The 15,879-nt window shown below is 39.5% G+C and overlaps 1 protein-coding gene across 3 annotated transcripts in view; it reads left to right on the forward strand.

Moving 5' to 3' along the window:
* The window catches only part of pcnx2 (pecanex 2), a 141,582-nt gene that overhangs the window by 89,495 nt on the left and 36,208 nt on the right, over nt 1-15,879 (forward strand). For all 3 annotated transcript variants that reach the window (XM_031902350.1, XM_031902349.1, XM_031902351.1), the window contains 2 exons: nt 1,435-1,612; nt 10,371-10,479. In XM_031902350.1, coding sequence (XP_031758210.1) covers nt 1,435-1,612; nt 10,371-10,479 — 287 coding nt within the window. The remainder of the gene's footprint in view (nt 1-1,434; nt 1,613-10,370; nt 10,480-15,879) is intronic.

Here is a 15,879-nt window from a genome sequence, read left to right on the forward strand (position 1 = left end):
CCAAAGACTGGCATATTATATTGCTGTTTTGTGATGGTGCAAAGCAAATAACTGTTGTTGATCTACAGATACCTGCATCCACTATTAGAAGCATTAGGGAGGTGACAGACGGGGAGATTAGCCGCCCTGCGACAAATCTTCGTTGCCACGGGCGACTAATCTCTCCGCAATGCCATCCCACCGGCAAGAATTTAAAATGCCAGTGGGATGGCATACGTGTCGCTGCAATTTCCAAATGTCACCTGAAGTTGCCTTAAGAGGAAATTGCAGCGGCGCGTATGCCATCCCACCGGTGATTTACATTCTTGCCGGTGGGATGGCATTGAGGGGTGCTAAGTTGCCCGCGGCAACGATGATTTGTTGCAGGGCGGCTAATCTCCCTGTCTGTCACCTCCCTAATGCTTCTAATAGTGGATGCAGGTATCTGTAGATCAACAACAGTTATTTGCTTTGCACCAGGGCGACTAATCTCCCTGTCTGTCATTGCCCTTAAGCAGCAGGCACATAGATGAATTTGGAGTATCTGTACATGTTATGCAGTGCAGCTGCCAGCATGTGCTAATATGTAGGCCTAACTTGGATGATAGAAGGAATTTTTCTGATAATATTATACAATATCAAGACCCATAATAACAATGTTAAATATGCACAAGTGCTCTGTGAAAAAAATCTCCCTTTTAAAGAAATTCAGCAGGTGTACACCACTTCTGGCCATAATGTACTTTGCATACTAACTAAATATACAATCAGTTCTGTCTAACAGGGGTGAAGTAGGGGTAGGAAGAAGAGGCACATGGCTTGGGGGCAATAGTGTGTGGGGCACTGGTTAAGTACCTCTTCTGCTTGCCCCATCCACTTTCCAGCCCCTCTGTAGTGCATAATGTCAGCACGGCACTTTAGCGAGCATCATTAAGGAGGAGGGCAACAAGGGGGTTCATGATTGGAAGGGTGGTGATAAGCCAGGGAAGGGGCTTGATGAGGGGGCATATGGTGGAAAGGGTGCCTTGGAGGTAGTTAGCATTTGGCTTGGCACTGCTGTCTAATACTGCTGTCTAAGTACTTAAGCAGTTATCTGACAATATGTATGTGGGTCATAGAAGGAATGTATGGCCTTACTAGCAATTTGAGTCCCTATGAGTCCTATACCACAATGTTGAATAACAAGTGCATGTAATATTAATGCTGCTGTCATCTTCTTCTGTTTTGAAATCTGTGTTTAAAAACTAATGAATCCTTGAAATGTACTAAAATAAACTCATGTTTCTAAAATAAATATTGCATCATGATCACATTTTACAATTATTATTACTATTATTATTGAAGTGATTATTTTACCCCTAATTCTAATTGTATATTACAAATTTTAATCCATACCACTTTAGAATATTTTAGATTTATGGTCCTTTATGTTTGTTTGTTTTTCATTCTCAACAGTTTTGATACACTTCTGATAACTCTTGCTGGAATGAAGCTCCTACGATCTTCTTTTTGCAATAGCCTCCATCAATATATTATTCTGGGATTTACATTATTATTTTTCCAGTTTGACTACAGTAGCATATCTGAGAGCTTTCTTATTAACTTTTTTATTATGTCAATTTTGTTTGACAAGGTAAGTTGAATTTTTGTAAAAAAAAAAAAAAAAAATAGAATTCAAATATATCATACATTTACCTTACATAGTTGATGAAAGCAAAGCACAGCATTTATCTAATGCAACACCATGGGACAATTCTGTCAGCTTTCAGGGCTTTTCTTACTTTAGGGATTTTCTAACTCCAAATTTAAGCACAGTCCATTTAATTTTTAATCAAATGTTGTCTTGTAAAAGAAAACCCTACTAATTGATGTTGCACAGATTAATATAGTGGAAACACAGGGTTGATGTATCCACATTGGTGCATTCAATTTATTTAATTTAATGTTATTAAAACATTCAAAACAATGTGATTCTCATCAGTGTGACTTTTTTTTCTGAGAGAAAACTCGAATTTTGATAAATCTGCCCATAATGTACATTTTTAGCAAAGAATGCCAATCAGCATCTGCAAGATGGGTTTTCCAAGCCCAGTGGGTGGCAGTGAGTTCACAATGCAGCCTCCATCTTGGATTGTGGATCACAAGCACATCCCAGGTTCCTTACTTTTTATATGCTAAAACTGAAGGCCTTTTAAAGACTTCAACATGTGGTTAATGATCTGTTAGTAGTAGACACTAATGTCTGCCAAAATTTTTAAGCATTTCAAAGTAGAGTAAAGTTTAAATTTTCTCTTTTTGTTTAACATCTCTGTCCTGTTTCAGTTTGGATCTCCTTCATTTGGTTTTCCAATAAATCATTTGAGTAACAAGTGTTACAAATGTATTATGTATCTCAGTAAGTTAAGATTGCCTCTCTCTGCAGATGTCACAATCTTTTTGCAGAGATGAAAGAACTGAAGTAACAGATTTTTAGTTGGTCATCTTTTAATATATAACTAAGTATCCAAAAATGTCTCACTTAATTTGCATATATGAATTTTATTTCAAACTGGTTCATGAAAATATTTGCATATGTGGGGTTGCATTACACTGTGCCATGTAGCTATATAAATAAATAAGCTTCAAATTGAAATCTATTATTGCACATTAATATTTCTAGGCCTTGTACTACACTTTTCCTCTGAGATCCCTCAAGTGTGCATCTAAAACAACACAGCAGTAACAGCCTCCACCTTCATCATGAAGGTACAGATGCTTTCAACATCTACCTGGTGCCCTAACACTCACAGTAACTTTAGCCCCGTGGATACTGTAGCTGCTGTGAGGCAGCACCCGATCCGGAGGTAGCTATAGTTTAAAGGTTGAAAAGGGTAAATGTGCCTAACGTGACTTGCGGTTAAGTATAGGTCTGAAAGAATGTGTCTGAGAAATGATGGATGGTTGCTATGGCACTATTAGGGAGACGAGAGAGAAGCGGACGCACGGGACTGCGGAGTGAGCGATGAGTTGATGAGTTGAGCTTCAGTACCATATGCAGCAGTTTGTTGTTCCAAAAGGGCGATATATCAATATATGAGCGTAAGGGCTCTTGAGCCCAAGAGAAGTTTCCCCTATGTGCTTCTACACAGGTCCTTGGGAAGGTTTACATGTCCTTCATAATTGTGTGTGGCTTGTTCGGTACTTGTTTTTTAATTTGATTTTCACTTTTATTTTTCATGTTAGGTGGGTTATGGTCACAGTTATGTAGGGCTAGGGAGCCCTTGATTTCTACAGTATTACCAATGAACTTGTGGGAGGTCTTTCTACACAGCTGTTTTACGTCATCTCATTAAGTGATGTCACGATCAGGGAATGAGGCAGTGTTGGGAGACGGCTCTACACAAACTGTTTTCGGCTATATGTTTCATCACTTGATCACATTGTAATTGTGTGTCCTGAAGACGGCTTGAGTCTAAGCCAAAACATTGAATCAAACACCATTTCTTTGCTTCATACAAGTCCTGTGAGTGCGGTTTGTTTGGGCTTACTAATTATGTTATGTTAACCATGCACCCAGGCAGTACCTGGAGTTTTCTGTGTGCACCATTCCCGGACCTTTAATATATATTTTAATATATCCTTGAGAAAGGTCCTATTGAGGACTGAAACTTTACACATTTACATAATTATGTGGGAGTTGATAAATTTCACGGCAATTTATCCTCCAGTTGTTTAACGTCCCTGTTAACATTCAAAAATGAAAAATTATTGGTGAACTTTGTATAAAGTACTTACGAAAAATGCTTTAGCTCCTAGTTGTTGCTCTGTGCTGCAACCAAATACAACTGCAAAAATCCAAAAATAGGAAAAAAAAGCTCCAGCAGATTAACTGCAAAACATTTATTATGGGTAGTGGTAACACTACCCATAATAAATGTTTTGCAGTTAATCTGCTGGAGCTTTTTTTTCCTATTTTTGGATTTTTGCAGTTGTCCCTGTTAACATGTCTCGCATAAGACTCAATGAAAGCACTGACCGTTTCAGGCATTTTTTGTGGACAAAGTGATCAGACATTATATCAACATTATGTTCAAAATAGCATATCCTATGTTAGTGACAATGTAGTATCCCATTTCAGTAGATTAAAAAGAATTGTGACATCTGAGGAGTTAGCCAAATGCAAAGTTACTGATATATATAATACATTTTAGGACAGACTTAAAATAAAGTTTGCCATTTCTTTAACTTTGCCTGTCCATGGATATATTGAGTGCCTGCTTGCATCCATGGTATAATCCTCCTCCTTGAGCTGTTGGCCCTCTGCTACCACCCCCATACATTTGTGATAGTATTCCCTTTGAGCAGGTAAACTTGAATTTCATAACCTCTCCACCGGGAACCCCAAAGTACCCCCTCTTCTCTAGCAGGCTGTATTGTTTATTGTTGGTTTTATGTTATAAATGCCTTTTAAAAAAAAAAAAGAGCACAAGGTTTTGACAGCCCTCCCAGGGAGCTGGCCTGCTGCTCCCGGCAAGCTACACCCCTTGAGGGGGCTGAAACCACCAAGTTCTTTTAGTGTCCTTATGGGAGGAGGAAACAACTCCTCCTAGGGGAGTTTTGTATATTATTTTATATATAATTTAATTCAGTTTATTCTTACTTAATTTTTACAGGCTTTCTGCAGCAGGAATCACAATTCAGTCCCCAGTCAAGGCAGAGTCTGAAGAAGGGCAGGAGCTTCAGCTCAGTACCCTTTCTGCTCATCCCTGGTTTTCAGCAAGGGGGTGGCATTGGGGTGAACTCCTTCGTCTTCTTTTAGGCTCCCTTCCACAGATTGGGGTCCTGGTCATACCACTTACATGTGAAGTCACATCTTAGCCCCCCCCCCCTACAGCACACTACATTATAGGTCTCACAGGTCCCATTCCTTGCATGCGCCTGTTGTTGCATTAGGCTCTCCACTAGACACTCTGAGCCTCAAAGCTCCTCCACAGACCCTTCTAGTTCTTCTGCTTCCATTCCAGAATCCCCATGGACTTGCAAATTCTGTTGCTTCCTTGCAAGGTTTGGGCAGGCTTTCAGAATCCCTAGACAAGTTCCTTACCCAACTTGCTTCCCAGTCTCCTATGGGTGTCTTTGGCAAATGCAAAGCCCCTAGCACACATACACAGAGAAGGGTTTCCCCTTCCTCCTCTGACATGGATGGCTTATTTGAGGCTGTTTTAACTTCCCTCAATGTCTCCACTGCTGTTTCTTCAGATCCTTCCAAGGATCTTTTTAAGCAACTAAAAAAGACCACCAAAGTATTTCACTCACAGGATCAGCTCTTTTCAGTAGTTAAGGAAGAATGGGCCATTCTCAATCATAAGACTAACACATCTCACCTCTCACTTTACTACTTTCCCAAGGAAGACATGAATCTTTGGTCTCTTTCACCTACAGTGGATCCAGCAATCTCTAGATTGGCTACCACTATCCCAGTTCCCTATGCTGCAGGATTCAAGGACCCAATAGACAATAAACTAGAGGGCTTCTGCAAATCCATCTTCTTTGCTTCCAGCTCAGATCTCGGGCACCTTTGCCACGGACTTATTTTACAATGAACACATCAAGGAGGTCTCTAAGTTCCTTTGTCAGTCCTCCCTTGACTAAAAAAGTACCTGGAACATTTTTTATTTTCTTCAACATAGTTACATACATAGGGGCTGATTCACTACAGTAAAGGCCGAAAAAACGAGTGATATTTATAGCATGCGTTAAAAACATTATCCCTTCTTATATTTTGCGAATTAACACTTGTCTGAATTAAGAAGCAATGTTATTGTCGTTATTTATCTGGCGATGACATATTTTTAAGCGTTATTTTAAAGCATGCAATATATTAATGCGATATTTCGTAGCACATGATATTAGCGCACGCTATTACGCACGTAACCATGACTTTATGAAAACTACCGTTCTGAAAATTACCATTTCCCTGAAAACTGGAGGATGCATCACTCTAGGACGATCACATACTTGAAAAAATCCGACTGCATACTCCACCACAGACAATCACCAGCTGCAATTTTGTTTGTAACGACTACTCCTGGGAGGCGTTAAAGGAGAAGGAAAAGCTAATAAAGAGTTAATCTCAAGCTGCAGGCATACCTTCAGTTGTCTCAATAGTCTTCCCAATAGAGTCTCCCCATATTTCACCTGTTCAGATGATCAGAAGCCAAACAGGAAGAAAAAACCCTGAGCTGTGTAAAGAAAGTTCCCATAATGCCTCACTCCTGCACAGACACCCAGACCAAGTGAACATGCTCAGTTAGTTAGACTATGAGTCAGCTTCCTGCTGATTGGCTCAGATCCACATTCCTAAGGGGGAGAGTGAGTTCTTAGCATTCTTGAGGGAGGGGGGAGCAGGAGAGAGGAGACAGCAGAGAGCTGCATGTCTCTGGCACAGGAATTACAGACACAAGAAATCTTTTCACAGTTAGTGCAGCATTTCTGTGAGTGCTTATGGCTGTATTTACATAGACCTTTCTGATAAAGCTTACTAAGTTTTTGCCTTTCTTTCTCCTTTAAGTTTCACAGTAATTATTGCCACATTTTATGCTTTTAACGCTTCAAAAATGTCTGTGAATTATGTGTTAGTATTATTTCTATTCAATTATTACCTCAATGCGATAATCAGGATTTTTGCACATGCGATATGTAGTAATGCATGCGAAATGACTTTGATGGGTCGGTACTTAATTAGCGAACACTTTGTGTTATGCATTAACGACCTTTAGTGAATCGGCCCAATAGGGTTGAAAAAAGACCACAGTCCATCAAGTTCCACCCTTCCAAGTAAACCACACAAACCAATACTTACCTTTCTATACACTCATATACTGTACATAAACTATATATACCAACATCAACACTAACTGTAGATTTTAGTATCACAATAGCCTTGGATACTACGCTTGTTTAAGAACTCATCCAAGCCCCTCTTAAAGACATTAACATACTTGACTCTGGTCTTTAAAATGACCAATACATTTAACTTATAGAGGGTTTGCAACTGGACGTTGTGGTGGCATATGTCAATCACCAGGGGGGCACTCGCAGCATGGGTGCAATACAGGGGGTCTCAGGCATCCTCACCTGGGCAGAAGAGAAGAGAATCCATATCCCTGGGCTGGCTATTTAAACCGTAGTGCACAGACAACATGCGTTTGAAGAAAGTGTTGTTTACATCATGACTGGCTAGAAAACAGTAATCTTCCAAAATTTACTACCACACATGACAGACTTGGTGCTCAGCCCAGGGGTTCCCCCTGAATTGTTTCACTACAATCGTTTTCTTATCCTCAGCTTCCTTTAGCAAGCCCTCTCCCTCAGGGTTATGGTTCATTCAACCAGATCTGTGGCTGCTTCCTTGGCCGTGAAGAACCTTGTTTCTGCGGAGCAGATTTGCTGGATGTCCACCTGTTCCTCCTTCCACACCTTTACATGTTTCTATTAGGTGCACATGGCATCCTCAGTGGAGGCTGCTTTTGGCAGGAAAGTGCAGGCTCAGACATGATTCCAGCTCCCATCCTTACTTGTGCCTTGCGACTGCTTTTGAACATCCCTTATGTCCCCCTGAAATGATAAAGAAAGAGGGATTTTTGTCTTGCCTGTAAAATCATTTTCTCTCTTCATTGAAAAGGGGACACAGGCATGCCCTCTCTTAGAGCCAGCTATGTGGTGCACTTTTTCACGGCGCGTCCCTGCATTGATCAGCTTCAGTTTGGTATTTTCTGGTGGAGCTCCCCTCCACCACCTGCACCCATTGGATCAAGTATTCCCCATTCATCCTGCGAGGACGGGAGTACAGAATTAGTCTTGGGTTCACCTGGCAACTTTCAACCTTGGAAGATCCCTCCCCCAATAGCAGCATAGGGCTTGAGGTCAGAGACTGATGCCCCAAGGCCAAGGGTTGGTGCACTTAGATACCCAGGTTGAAAAATAAAAAGTTAAAGAAAACTGCTCAAGGCACAAGTTGGCTGGTTCAGGCTGAAAGGCTTCAATGATCCAGCAACTAGGAGTTGTTTGTAAAAGGCTTATAAAGTCTCTTAATTGATAATTTGAGAACACTTGACATTGATCAGCAGAGAGAAGTAACATGGCTGAGAAGGTTAGTGCAGCCATAGCAGCTTGCAGACCAGGCTTTGATTCTAGGCAACTTCTGACAAGTACACTAATACTCCATATTAATAGAGTAACTAAGTGGTGTATAGATCCTTTAATGTTACTAGGCCGCTGCAGTTTTATGATTGTCTTTTTTCAAGTACACTTTGCCCCTGTTGACCCATTGTACACAGCTCTGTTTACAATGGGTCAACAGACACACAACAAGGCCCAGTGGCACTAAATTCATCTTTATAACAGGACCCACAGTCTGTAGTAAAAGGTAAACAAGTGCCACAGATTGTAGATTCATAACCCCCACCCTCATGCAATGAACAGACTGCGGAAAAGTGTCCCCTGGATCCTGGCTGCCCCGGGCTACAGTAGAAACAATGTGTTTGATGCGGTCACTGATTTAGTCCCCCAGTGAGCCCCCCCTCCGTCATTTTGGTTATAAATTACACATTGCTCCTAAAGTACATTTAATTTTACATTCATATGCATTTTTTTTCACTTTGATTTCAATTTACTTTTAGTATTTTTATTGCATTTTCAGTTTTGCCTTGATAATGATTATTTGACTTTGCCGATACAACATTAACTTTACAGCAGGACATTTATTTAAAATTCGCATCCTAAGCAATTCAAAGTACCTATACTTTCCTACACACAAAACTAGCAAACCTAGTTTTAGTTCATTTATTTATTTCCATACTGGTCAGCACTTTTTCTGTGCAGTTCTGGGGTCCTAAATCAGTTCCAGCTTGGGCACTATCATAACTCCCAACATTTTGAAAATGGAAAGAGGGACAAAAAGAAGACATGTTTGACCACACCCATTTTTGCAACCGCACCCCCTAAATACAACTCCCATTTGACTAATTTTGGCAGGTTAGTGAAAATAAAAAAAAATTTGAACACATGGGGGTTTTGGGGTCTTGTTTTATGTGTTATTACAGTTTTGTTAAAAAAGCTGAAATTTCCCTTTAAGCTGCAAGTCTCAGTTCCCCAAGAGACCTATTTAGCTCATTAGTTACAATTGTATCTTAGTGCAGGTGTGGCTTTTTAACTTTCTGGGCTCTCTGCCAAAAGCCACTTATTTAATTAAATGTGAGAAACAATGTTTCTAAGTGCAGCTGAAGTGAAGTGTTTAGAAAACATATTGTAACCTAGTGTTTTATAGGAGCCAAGTAACCTGCTTGTATGTTTGTATGTATGTTTTATGTGAATAATGTGTGACAGTGTGTTTAGAAAACACATCTGTGTGGCCTAAAAATGTACAGGAGTGTGTGCTTTTAAGATGCATGATATGGGCTGCAGGGGGATACCTAGTGCAGACAGGGTTATGGTTGAGGAAGGACCTGCCTGTAGAGGTAAAAGTGGTGTGCTTCAATACCTTGTGTATCTCTTGTGTGGCTGGAGGAGAGACAACGTTCTGGCTGTTTCTACTGAGTAACAGGAAGCATCAGAGAAAACCAAGGGGCCTGTGGAGCCTGAGACTGGTGACTGGAGAAAGGCAGTGTTTGGAAAAGTGCATCAGTGACACTGATTTGGCAGTTAGCTGTGTGTCCTGGCTGATAGAGAGAAGTTATCTCTAAACTGTGAGTAACAGGGTGTTAACCTTGTGGTGGTCCAGAGTCTGGCATAAGCCCTGGAAGTCAGGAAGACTATAATCTCATCTCTGTCAGAGATTGTTCTTTATTTTTTATGCCATATAAAGATAAGCATCTTGTTAATGTGTTTTTCAGTTGAATAAAGAAAAGGCTAAGTCTGCATTTTTTGTGTCACTTTCTCTGCATAAGAGACCTGCTTGCCTACCATTTTACTGTAAAAGTTAATCTTTCCCCAAACTTTACAAATGTGTAAATCTCTGCATAAATGTGTCAATGCTATATAAATGACAAATAATTACAATAAATACTTGTATTTTCACATACTTTTATCTTGTATGTTGTGCAAGCTGTATATTTTATGCATGGATCCCTTTAATATTCACCTCAGATTACTACATTCTTTTCACTATATATATATGATTAACATAATGATTGACATGTGTAGATGATGTCATCCCCACTTTTTCCTGCCACTAAATGTTTATTAGACACTGAATTTGATGTGTGAGTCAATTTGGAAAAGGCTAGTGATATAGCTGAAATGTTAGTCTTCTCAATGAAAACCATATTTATTAATAATCTGATCATCAACCTGACATTTCAGTTGTTCTTTTTAATCCATTTTCTTATAGGTTTGTCCTTTTTTTTCTTTAGCTTTGGGACCTACTGGAGAAACTGCAGTATGTCTTTACTTATATTGCCCCATGGCAAATTGCTTGGGGTTCATCATTCCATGTTTTCGCACAGCTATTAGCTATACCTCGTATCCTTTTACATTGTTATAAAACACACTTAGAAAAGAGCATTTTGCATTAGTATAAAATATATGGGTTTTTTTTTCATTTAATTAAATTATTAAAAAAGATAATGGTCATTATCTAAAGATAGATATGTGAAAAAAATATATATATACAGTGTATACATAGACTAACCCAATTAGCTACTTAGAAATACACGTCCTTATTGTTGAACGAACAATAACAGGGATTATTTGTTCATATATTGCAATACTGTTTATTAAAGCTGGCCAGTGGCCAACTACATCAAAGTCACCCCCCCAGTCTGGTCAGTCCTACATTCACTTTAATCGTTAAAAATTCTATTGCTTCATTATAGATTTTACAGCAGAGACTAAGTTTTACCTGTTTCCTTCCATAAATAAATGTATATTTATATATTATATATCTAATATCAAAATATTTTTTTTTAGAGTTGATTAGAATTTTAATATTGAGTCCATTATGCTATTTTGCCCTCCTTCCAAAACACATAGGAACTGTCATACAGAAAGATAAGTAATATTTTTATAGCATTAAGCCTCAATTTATTAGGCTGATTTATTAAGAATTCGGGAAGGGAAATTGTCATATCAATGTTAAAAAATATGAGCGCAAGTGAGGAAAAAATGCTGTTGATGAAATAAATCTCCTCCCCCGTTTTGTGAGTCGTGCAATATAAATGAAGATGGGTAACGTTTTTTTTCTCACTTCTAGTAGTCCACAGAAGGGTTAATCTAGCCAGGAGCTGGGGTGAGGAGCTGTTTCTTTGGCAGTTCTGTAATTTACCAGGGATGTCAAGCATCCCTAGTCTTAAAAAAGTCACCACGTCTTCTGTCTGTTTGGAACCAGTTTTCTGGAGGGAATAGATGGTCTAGAGAGCCTGAGGAGGCCTAAGTAACAGTAGCCATTGTCAGGGAAATAAGGGAGTAAGAATCAGGCTGGGGGTAGTTAGTAGAGCAGTCAGGGGCTTCAACAAGGAGAAAAGAATGGTTCATTTCTGGGGTGTCATCCGCCAGCATCAGCTGTATGTGGTCAGGTTCAGAGACAGAGTGATCCAGTGAAGAGCACCACTGTGAGTAAGGGCTAAACTCTATGGGAGATTTTGTGGGATGGTTTTGGATGGACAAAACGCATCCTACAATGGGAAACAAATTCACAAATTGTGGCTACTGCACACTTTTTTTCAGGATTGCAACTTGATATGACAATGACTTATGTGAAGCAACTGCAACTGACGCAAATGCAACTTTTTTGCTGCAACAGCGACTTTACCCCACTCTTGGTTAATTTTTGTTGCAGCAAATTTTTGCAGCAGTTTTGTGAAAAAAATTGGCAATAGCGAGATGCAGAATTTTGCAGTGAAACCATGTCTGGGGAAAAATTTTACTCATCACTTCTTACTAGCTCCAGTATGTCTGGAATGTTCTTAAGTATGTTCATTCCTGAATTCTTGAATTTTTTCATGTGTCTTTTACCTTATAAGCAGGATGTATGGGTTATTATAGCTTCAATGGGCAGAACAATGCGGAGTGTCATTATTTATGAACTCTGAATACTATATATCCATAGATACTGTATGTGGCTCTGATATAAATTGCCTTGCCTTTCAGTCTCAACATTGTTCACCTGCTTTTTCCTAGTTTGAGGTTTTAAACATTTTGGGCCCGATTCACTAAAGTCCGAAATAAGGAGTGCTATTTATAGCATGCGTTAAAAATCTTATCACTTCTTATTTTTCGCTTGATTCACTAAAAGGACACTTGTCATAATTAAGAAGCGATGTTCTTGGCATTATTTATCTTGCGATGACATATTTTCAAGCAATATATTACGCAGCGCACAACATATTACGCAGCGTGCAATATTTTACGCAGAGCGCAATATATTACCCACGTAACCATTACTTTCTGAAGACTACCGTTCTGAAAATTTTGCGCTCTGCGTAAAATATCGCGTGCTGCGTAATATGTTGTGCGCTGCGTAATATATTGCTTGAAAATATGTCGTCGCAAGATAAATAACGCCAAGAACATCGCTTCTTAATTATGACAAGTGTCCTTTTAGTGAATCGAGCGAAACATAAGAAGTGATAAGATTTTTAACGCATGCTATAAATAGCACTCCTTATTTCGGACTTTAGTGAATCGGGCCCTTTGTGCCTTGGAGAAATGTTAGCAACCTGAGGCATGCAGGGATTTTGTTATAAATGGCTTCTTTCATTGTCCAGGTGTGTCTTTTTTATAAGTGCTAAGATATCAGCATTGTTAAGTGCTATGCTTATGTAGCTTCTGTTAATGATATTGTTATTCCCTTGTATTGCCACAATTTTGGTTCTTCTAACAGCCTTGCTACAGGGAAACCCTTTTGAAATAAAAAATAACAAAAGTGTTATAAAGGTGATACCTGTATTGGCTAACTAAATAACCATAGCAAGCGTTCTGAAAATCGTTCTGATAGCTGGTTCCCTTTAGGTTCTGCCTATGTTTGTGTCTTTTATAGTCAAGTACAATGACATTATAATGCACGCCCAGTGTTTATAACTGGGTTTAGTTTTGGGGTGTGTTTTGTGGCTTGAGTCAGGGATGGTATTTTTAACCATGTACCATATGCTGTCTTCAGAGTTCAGTTGCTGAAATTTCAAAACCTGTATTGTATCTGTCAGTGTGGCATGTGCCATTTTATATGTATTGATAGCTATATTTGGCCAACACAAGCCAATATAGCCATAATTTCACTCAACTTATATCCATCTTTTCTTCCTAATCCCTTGATTCCAGCACAAGGTGTATCATAGAAATACCGATGTTGGTTCCCTATTCAGCTTATAGGTACTGTTTAATTTTTACAGGTTACAGGTCCTACCTCCTTGTACGGGTGGGGGCAATAGTCTGAGTTCACCACAAAGAATAACTTTTTACCCAGATGATACTTCATTATTATACATATTATACTTATCATTCTAAAATGATAGAAATATGCATTTCTACCAGTGTGAAATAATTGTACTAAACAATAATATACAGGAAGTGTAACTTTTACAGAGGAGAAGAAAGTCTTGTTTGCAAAGCAATCGAAATGTAAAGTTTATTGCCACAGTCACAGTGTTGATCAGTGTTGGACTGGCCCACCAGGATACCACGGAAACTCTCGGTGGGCCCAGGTGTCAGTGGGCCCTCTTACTTCTATTTCATGGTCTTTCCCTATTTCTGTATGGGAACAAGGAAACTTGATAGATGGAAGAGGCTCCAAGGCTTTCTGGTGGGCCCCTGCCATCTCAGTCCGACACTGGTGTTGATCTTAGAAAATGTTCACAGGTTTAAATAAGGAGTGACATACAGTGAAAGATATATGGTCTCCTTTGAGATAATGCTGCAGAGACAGCTCTATAAGGGAGTAATTAAAACGCTCGATTTTAGATGTGCAGACTTTGCCAGTATAAGGGCATCTCTGCAATGTGTCAACTGCGAAAGGCTTTTCATAGGGTTAGACACAGAAGGAAAATGGAACATCTTTAAAACATTGCTTTGCAGGTATACACAACAGTATATTCCCCTTGTAAGCAAGGAGAGGCATCGCAAAGCAAAACCTTTATGGCTGAATAAAAGTGTTAGTGTTGAGGTTGGTAAGAAAAAATGTGCTTTTAAAGCATTCAAGTTAGCTGGGACACCAGAAACTTTCATCAGGTACAAGGAAGCAAATAAAGCATGCAAAAAAATCAGGCAAGCTAAATTAGAGATGGAAAGGGATATTGCAGCTAGGAGTAAAAAGAATCCAAAATTATTGAATAGTAAAAAAATGAAGCAAGAAGGGGTGGGAACCTTACTATCACGGGGGGGGGGGGGTAAGTTGGTTGATGAGAAGGGGGAAAAAGCAGAAATTTTGAACTCTTATTTTTCATCTGTCTATACATCTGAGGAGCCAGCTAATGAAGGCTTCCCTTTTAATATGCCCAGTTCTAGTAATTTAGCTACTGACGCATGGGTCACTCAGGAGGAAATTCAAAAGAGACTTGAACATGTAAAGGTAAACAAAGGTCCAGGGCCGGATGGGATTCATCCAAGGGTATTAAATGAGCTGAGCGCTGTGATTGCCAAGCCTCTTCACATAATTTTTCAGGATTCGTTGAGGTCTGGCATGGTGCCGAGAGACTGGCGGATTGCTAATGTGATGCCATTATTTAAAAAGGGATCCTGTTCTCAGCCTGAAAACTATAGGCCTGTTAGTCTGACATCAGTAGTAGGAAAACTTTTGGAAGGGGTAGTAAGTGATAGGGTACTTGAATACATTGCAGTTCACAATACTATAAGTTTGTGCCAGCATGGTTTTATGTGTAACAGATCTTGCCAGACTAATTTAGTTGCCTTTTATGAGGAGGTGAGCAGGAACCTCGATGCTGGAATGGCAGTTGATATCATCTACTTTGACTTTGCTAAAGCGTTTTATACAGTACCTCACAGAAGGTTAATGATCAAATTGAGAAATATTGGTCTAGAACAGAATATTTGTAATTGGATAGAGAACTGGCTGAAGGATAGAGTACAAAGAGTGGTGATAAATGGAACATTTTCTAATTGGACCAGTGTGGTTAGTGGAGTACCGCAGAGGTCAGTCCTTCGTCCTTTGCTTTTTAACTTGTTTATTAATGACCTGGAGGTGGGCATAGACAGTACTGTTTCTATTTTTGCGGATGACACTGAATTATGCAAAACTATAAGTTCCATGCAGGATGCTGCCGCTTTGCAGAGCTATTTGAAAAAATTGGAAAACTGGGCAGCAAACTGGAAAATGAGGTTCAATGTTGATAAGTGCAAAGTAATATAAACGCGAACTATCTACTGAATGGTAGTTTGTTGGGGGTATCCTTAATGGAGAAGGATCTAGGGGGTTTTGTAGATCAAGTTGTCTAATTCCAGGCAGTGTCATTCTGTGGCTACTAAAGCAAATAAAGTGCTGTCTTGTATAAAAAAGGGCATTGACTCAAGGGATGAGACCATCATTTTGCCCCTTTATAGGTCCCTGGTAAGGCCTCACCTTGAGTATGCAGTGCAGTTTTGGGCTCCAGTCCTTAAGAAGGATATTAATGAGCTGGAGAGAGTGCAGAGGCGTGCAACTAAACTGGTTAAGGGGATGAAACTATGAGTTTAGACTGTCGAGGTTGGGGTTGTTTGAAAAGAGGCGCTTGCGAGGGGACATGATTACTCTGTACAAGTATATTAGAGGGGATTATAGGCAGATAGGGGGTGTTCTTTTTTCCCATAAAAACAATCAACGCACCAGAGGTCACCCCTTTAGATTAGAGAAACGGAGCTTCCATTTGAAGCAGCGTAGGTGGTTTTTCACGGTGAGGGCAGTGAGGTTGTGGAATGCCCTTCCTAGAGATGTGG

This window comes from Xenopus tropicalis, chromosome 5 (genome assembly GCF_000004195.4).
Source record: "Xenopus tropicalis strain Nigerian chromosome 5, UCB_Xtro_10.0, whole genome shotgun sequence".
Classification (NCBI taxonomy): Eukaryota; Metazoa; Chordata; class Amphibia; order Anura; family Pipidae; genus Xenopus; species Xenopus tropicalis.